The sequence below is a fragment of the Tursiops truncatus genome, chromosome 19 (genome assembly GCF_011762595.2).
Source record: "Tursiops truncatus isolate mTurTru1 chromosome 19, mTurTru1.mat.Y, whole genome shotgun sequence".
In the NCBI taxonomy this organism is placed as follows: Eukaryota; Metazoa; Chordata; class Mammalia; order Artiodactyla; family Delphinidae; genus Tursiops; species Tursiops truncatus.
Window position 1 is genome coordinate 50,059,542 of NC_047052.1, and position 7,204 is coordinate 50,066,745.

General features: G+C 48.5%; 1 protein-coding gene across 6 annotated transcripts in view; it reads left to right on the forward strand.

Annotated features, from left to right (window-relative positions):
- The window catches only part of SAE1 (SUMO1 activating enzyme subunit 1), a 74,560-nt gene extending 67,625 nt beyond the window's left edge, over positions 1 to 6,935 (forward strand). For 3 of the 6 annotated variants that reach the window (XM_073796062.1, XM_073796059.1, XM_073796060.1), the window contains 3 exons: positions 2,222 to 2,291; positions 5,014 to 5,161; positions 5,915 to 6,935. In XM_073796062.1, coding sequence (XP_073652163.1) covers positions 2,222 to 2,291; positions 5,014 to 5,142 — 199 coding nt within the window. In that variant the 3' untranslated portion in view covers positions 5,143 to 5,161; positions 5,915 to 6,935. Of the gene's footprint in view, positions 1 to 1,109; positions 1,222 to 2,221; positions 2,292 to 5,013; positions 5,162 to 5,914 lie in introns of all 6 variants that reach the window. The other 3 variants (XR_012328044.1, XM_019935053.3, XM_073796061.1) reach the window with 3 other exon arrangements.
- The last annotated feature ends 269 nt before the right edge of the window (positions 6,936 to 7,204 follow it).

Genomic DNA, 7,204 nt, shown 5'->3' on the forward strand with positions numbered 1-7,204 from the left:
TTTTGCCTTTAGAGACCCAGTTGTCCCAGTAACATTTGGAGAGTATTGCCATCTTAACAATATTAAGTCTTCTGATCCATGAACCTGGGGATATCTTTCCCTTTATTTAAGTCTTTTATTTCTTTCAACAATGTTTTATACTCTTCACAGTATAAGTTTTACACATTTATTGTTAAATTTATTCTGAAATATTTTATTCTGTTGGATGCTATTGTAAATCAAATTCTTAATTTCATTTTAAGGATGTTCATTGCTCATGTATAGAAATAGATTGATTTTTGTATGTTAATCTTGTCTTCTGCAGCCTTGCTGAATGTAATAGTTCAAATAATTTTTCTGTGGTTTCCTTAGAACTTTCTGTATACCAGATCATGTCATCTGTGAATATATATATTACTTCTTTCCAGTCTGGATGCCCCTTATTTCTTTTTCCTTCCTTCCTTAAATGCCCTGGCTAGAATCTCCAGCACAATGTTGAATAGAAGTGGTGATAGCAGACATCCTTGTTTTGTTCCTGATCTTTCAGTCTTTTGCCATTAAGTAAGATGTTAGCTGTGGATTTTTCGTAGATGCCCTTTATCAGTTTAAAGAAATCTCCTTCTCTTCCCAGTTTGTTGAGTGTTTTTATCTTGAAGAGGTGCTGGATTTTGTCTCATGCTTTTTCTGTGTCTGTTGAAGTGATCATGTGTCTATATGTTGCTGGTTTGGTTTGCTAGCATTTTGTTAAGATGATTTTAAAAAAGCAGAATGTTAAATTTGTATAGTACGATCACATAGAATGTAGGTGAATTTTTTATTCTTTTCTTTTTTTCGGTACGTGGGCCTCTCACTGCTGTGGCCTCTCCCGTTGCGGAGCACAGGCTCCGGACGCGCAGGCCCAGCGGCCACGGCCCACAGGCCCAGCCGCTCCGCGGCATGTGGGATCTTCCCGGACCGGGGCATGAACCCGTGTCCCCTGCATCAGCAGGCAGACTCTCAACCACTGCGCCACCAGGGAGGCCCTGTGAGCTTTTTTTTAAAGGAAGGATATTCCCACATTTGACTGTCTTTGAGTAGTAGAATTATGGTGACTAGTTTCGCGTTGGCATAGTTCTCTGTGTATTTTATAGTTCTGCAGTGGACCTTGGTACGTGGGAGGAAGAGCTGCCCTGTGGATGGACAGATGGGAGTGCTGGGCCCGGCCAGGGCGTGAGGAGATGGGCATCCCCAAGCACAGTTGATGTGAGCTGAATGGGTATAGCCTTTCTGGAGGGCATTTTGGCACAGCGTGTCAGGACTCAACAATTCTGTATTTTGGAATTTGCCATAAGGAATTGTTTGGACACCACCGCCAAGATGTATGGTCACAATGTTGAACTGCTTAAGTATCCATCAGTAGGTTACAGGGCACAATGAATAACAGCTGCTATGACTTGGGTTTTAAATTATATATGTTTAGATATGTGCCCTTTTAAAAATGTCTAGAAGGGTGTGTACCAAACCAAGAAGACGGGAGGTGGTCTCCTCGTGGTAGGGTTCCGTAGGGAAGCTTTCCTCTTAACTTGCCTGCACCTCAATTTGCTCATTTAAAAAACCCCTTTGTGTTCAGGGATGGGAACTGGCGAGGCATGCTTCCTCTGGGGAGGCGGGGGGGAAGGCGTTCGGCTGTCCAGGATGGGTAATTGGGGCAGGTGACAATATTAGCTAAAATTTCTCCTCTGGATACCCATCCTGGCCCAGAAGGGTGGGTAGCTACGTGGGTAGTGAAGGCTCTTTTCTGCTCCCGTGCTTTAATCTCAGGCCCCAACTTTCCTGTGCCTCCTGCATGTTAACACAGGCCTGCTCCTGACATCTGTCTGGGAAGAGCATATAGAACCCACTGCCCATGTGGGTCAGGAGAGAATTGCGAGAATGTGACCAGGGCACTGAAACATCTGATATTTGTAGGACTTTATTTTTAGGACGCACAGATATAGCCTTTCCTTTAACTTTAAAAAAGAAAAAAAAAAAAGTTGTGAAACAATTCTTGCCTGCCAAGGTTCAGAGGTCATTCCCAGCCACCTCCTAACCTGGATCAGATTTAATTTTCACGCCTAGTTGCCAGCATTCGCATTGCTGTCTGAATTGACTCCTCCCGGTAGGAGATGTTTTCATTCAGGTGAACCTACTACTGACCTTTTCCAGATGTCCTTACCAGCCTCCCTGTTCCTCAGTGCGCCATTTCATTTGTCTTCTCTTTTAGGTACTGCTTCTCTGAGATGGCCCCAGTGTGTGCAGTGGTTGGAGGGATCCTGGCCCAGGAAATTGTGAAGGTAAAAAGTCACTGTGGCATAGAAAATCGCTGACCCTCCGCACCATGACCTTGGATGTGCCAACAGAGAGAACCCAGGACTGTCTTAGAGAGCTGCCTGGTTTCTCTGACTCCACTCACCCTGTCTCCTGCCCTCCCCATTCTCTTCCTTCCTTCCTTTTTCCACCCCATCCTCTTCTCTCCAGCCCATCTAGGTGGGCCTGCGGCAAATGATCTTTGAGTGCCTGCCTACTCAGAGCTGGACAAAGAGCCCGTGAGGTGCTGCCCACCGTCCCCTGACTATACCAGCCAGTCATCTGGCACTTACGATATTTGTCAGGTATTCTGCCCTTGCAGCTCTATGAAATGGGCACTGTCCTGACCCCCATTTAAGGGGTGACACCGAGGCCCAGAGAAGGGATTCCACGACCCGTGCTTCTCCACCTCTGCCTCACGGTTTCCCTCCACACATGGCCATGGCGTCAAAGCACCCTCTTGTTACTGCACACACCATAGGCGTGTATAGAGCAGGGGCAGATCGGTACCAGTGGAGCCTGTGCAGTGTGCCAGGAGCCCCACAAGGCTCTATCCAGTGTGGCCTGTGCCCACATTAGGCAGGTGTCGTTGTCCCTCTCAGAAGGGAAGCATTTCATGTAGGGTCATGGGGTAACCAAGTAACTAGCACAGCCTTTTGAGTCTCTTCTGGAACGTTTGAGTTGCCAGAACTGTAGCATACCCCCAAATGTATTTTACTTTCTTTGGGGACTTTTGATCTTTGCCCAAAGATACTGAATTTGCCTTTTGCAGGTTCTTAACTGCTTTAGTGGACTTGCAGTGATGGGGTGTCCTTTTCTTTCATGGAGCAGAGTCGTGCCTGGTCAAATAATTCTCCACGTCCATTTGCATGTCAGGTTTGAGCTTAGGAGGACGATTTGGAGACCAGCTCTCACTACTTTGTCCTGCTCTGGAAACATTTGACTCAATTTGATGGTCCCACCATCCTCTCAAGGCCTTTTTTTTCTCTCTTCTTTCCTGATCCTTCTCTGTGGATCAGTTGTTTCCCTAAATCTAACTTTCTAAGTCATAGGCAGTAGGGGTGAGCACCGAGGAGGTACAGTGGAGAAGAGAAGCATGGGATGCTGTGCCTGCTTTCTCGCTCATGCCTTCTGCTTAACCCAGACTGATAAAAAAGTTCAGCTGTGTCCCCAGTCTGAGAAGTTGGCTGCCCAGAGGACTGTGTTGAGAAGGATTCTGAGGCTGCCTATAGAGAGTCTTGGCAGGAAAGAGTACAGTGAAAAATAAGGGGGGGGATGGGAACATAATATATTTTTTGTAGCCTACAGTGACGACAACAATAGTAGATATTCATTGAAAGCTCATACGTACCTACTGCACAGAGACCATGTTCCCTACATGGATAGACTCATTTGATCCTTACAACAACCCAAGAGGTAGGAGCTGGTGATCCCTCCTGTATGAAGAAGGCACTGAGGTGCAGAGAAGCGGCAGAGCCAGGACTCGAGCCCCTGCCATCTGGTTTCTGAGCCTGTGCTCTGCCATCAGGCCTCAGGTGCCCTCCCTAAAGGCCCTCCCGTCCGGCAGGGCTCTGTGTGGACCCGGGGCCACCATCCTTGCACCCCTAGCCTCACCTCCATACCTCCCATTGAGAAGCTGCTCCCTGAGTTTTTCATGTGGGATGGAGATGTGGGTCAGGCAGGTGGCCCTGACCCCACTGTGTGCAGGGGCTTCTCTGCATCCCAGTCCTAACCTCTAGTGCAGCCCCCTCCTTCCTGCCTGCAGGGGACAGCTGTTGCCCAGCATCTTGTTTCTGTTTATCCCAGATAGCCAGAGTACTCTGCATTCTTGGTTGCTGGGTGTGTTTGGAATCTCCTCCTACCCCCGTCTTGCTTGGGAAGCACTTTACCTTTTGCCCCATGTTCACCCCATGCCCTGCTGTCTTGTCCCCACCACTCCCCCTTACTTAACACCGTTTCAGCTTCGGCCAGCTGGTGGTAAAGGCCTGCAATCTGAGGGCCGTGGACCTCCCCCTTTTCCCTGGTGGGACCATCTGACCACCCATAAAAAGCAAACATCGGAAGATGGGGGGGCAAATGTATAAGTCTGTTCCCTTGGAATCATCTTTGTTTCCCTCCTTCCTTGCATCATTCCAGACACCACATGTTCTATCCATGTCCTCTGTCATGTCCCGCTTCGTTGGGTTTAATCATCCTTCTTTTCTCTCCCCACTGTCCGCGGTCGGTCTCCCCACCTAGAGTGCTAGAGGTGAGAGTGACAGCAGCCGCCTATCAGGCTCCACGTGGAAACGCCTTGTAGCACCTCCTGGAACTCGGGTTCTCGGGCCTGAGATCCACCTGTGGGCTCTTGGGCCCTTCCCCCTGGCTGAGTGCTTGGGGCCTCAGCTATTGGGAAAGGACCTCTGGCCCCCGTTAGTCATAGCAGCTCCCAGTTATTGAGAATTTACTACATGCCCGACACGTTACAAGCTTGATCGCATTTCCTACTCACCAGGGGCCCTAGCAGGCAGGGGCCATTTATTTGCCATTTCATATGCCAGCCCAGAGAAGCAAACCTCTGATCCAAGCCCCAGGCAGGGAGGGACTTCAGAATCCTTAATATCTAGCACAATACCTGACACAGAGTAGATGCTCAATACATTGTCCTCAGAAGAATGGTTATTTCCGGAATAACCACTTGGAATAGGTATAATTGTTTCCATTTTACAGATGAGAAAGTGGATTGGGATTGGCACTCAGTCCAAGGAGGAGAGGTTCGGGATGTTTAGAGCACACTCCCGACCTTGTAAAGGAGGTCCTGCCTTAGGGACGACAGCATGGTGCTCCCGGAAACCTTGAAACCCGCCTAGCAATCTGCGTAGGTGATGTCTTCCTCTTTAAACAGTAACCCTTCTTGTGTTGAAAATGTCCACTATCGCCTATGGACCTTTCCCAGTACACACAGGTACATGCATGATTCAGCATGTAATTTCAGGGACTCTTAACTGCATCTCTAACAGTGCTGTGAACTTCTGTTAACCCCACGAGATAATCATCATTTTCATGGCTGACTGGCATGTGCCAGGCCCTCTGGACCCCAGCCCTGTCCTGTCCTGTGGAGGGCAGGCAGCACTGCCTTCTCGTGGAAGCACCGCTTCTGCATCAGTGAGTGTCCCCGTAGGTGACGGAGGCTGCAGCCTCAGATGTGTTGGAATGAATCAGTGCCTTTCTCAGTTGAATAGTCATAAATAATTATTACTGCCGTTAGCCAAGCGGTGCTTCTCCATGTTAGGCATTGTTTTAGATATTTGAGGTACAGCATCTTTTTTAATCCCTAGGATAAAACATTTGTTATTTTCATTTTACATGGGGAAAGTAAAGGTCAGAGAGGCTAAATGATCTGCTCAAGGACACACAGCTGGTAAGGGACAGAGCAAAGGGACATGACAATTACAATCAGAAATGTTTCCCAACATAACCAGATAGCCCCTGGGGAGCAAAATCAACGTCTCTTGCGAACCACTGCCCATGTTGCTTTTAGAAGATTTCAGTTTGGGGGTTTATTCTCTTTTCTCCATTTTATCCCTTTTAAAGCACTTGAGCTGAACCCTCTTCTTGTTTTGCTCCCCAGGCCCTGTCTCAAAGGGACCCTCCTCACAACAACTTCTTCTTCTTTGATGGCATGAAGGGGAACGGGATTGTGGAGTGCCTTGGCCCCAAGTGAACCCAAGACTTGGCAGCCCTGGTGATGCTGCCCTGCGGCATGCCCACGTGTGACCCCTGTCCCCTTCCCCCGTGAAGGCCCTCTCCAGGCGAGGGAAAAGTGAAGTCATCGAACCAATACAAACCATTTCCTGTGAGCAGTGAGGTCATACAGATGTGCCGCTTCTAAGCACCAGTGGCTGCTAAGCAAGGGGCGTAGGTCCTGGCTGTCGCCGTTCCCGTCCCAGGCCTGCGCGGCCAGCACCGGACAGCCCCCTCTGACTCCTCGTCGCGGCATCACCAGTCCCCCCGGCCAGGAACCAGCACGCCTTGTTGCTTAGAAGCCTCTTGCCATCTTCTTGGCCTTAGTCCCCACCTGATGTCACACAGAGAGGAGCATGACTTCAGGTGGGGAGTAAGGCCTAGGACTGATGAAACACTAGTGGAACCACAGTTCCAAATGCAGACAGGTGCCCTTAGAGAGGAAAAAACATGGCAGGCGGAATGTATTTCCTCCAAAGTTTGAGACTCTGAAAAACAACAGGTGGCATCTGGTGTGCTATTCTTGAGTTTTAGTTGAGGATTAGTTGAGTTCCAGCCTGGATTTTGGACGAGAGGAAATATCACCAAGTCCTCTTGGGTATGAGGGTGAGACCTTGCAAATGGAATATTAGCGGGAAAGCTCGTTTTAAAAAGGCAGATTCCCTGGTCCCACCCCCTGGGGATTCTGACTCCTTGGCCGTGAGCTGGGACAGAGGAGCCTGCCCTTCCCACGGAGCCCCACTCCGACACCGTGCTGACCCTCGCTCTGGAGGCTGTCGCATGTTAAGGGCTGTATCGGCCCTTCATTTACCCCCCTGAATTGCAGCTGTTCATGTTTTTTTTATATTTTCTATATTTCCTTGGTTCTTTAAAAAGGAATGATTGAAATAAAGTTATTTGCTTTAGGATTTGCTTGTTTTTCTTCCACATTAGAAACTTCTTCCTCTGACAGGGAGCGATCCTATCAATTGCCTAAACCTGAAGAAATGTCCCTGGATGCTTTAACATGACACAAAGATCCTCCCCTCCGTCACTATTCCTGGGCAATGCAGCAAGAGTTATTCTAGCATGCAGAAGCTTCTGATTCTTATTGTCTGTTGAATAATTCAGTTAAGTAGTGGCTGTTCTCAGGGATAGCACTTGTAATAATAGTGGAAAAGGAGTAAAAGTGAGTGAT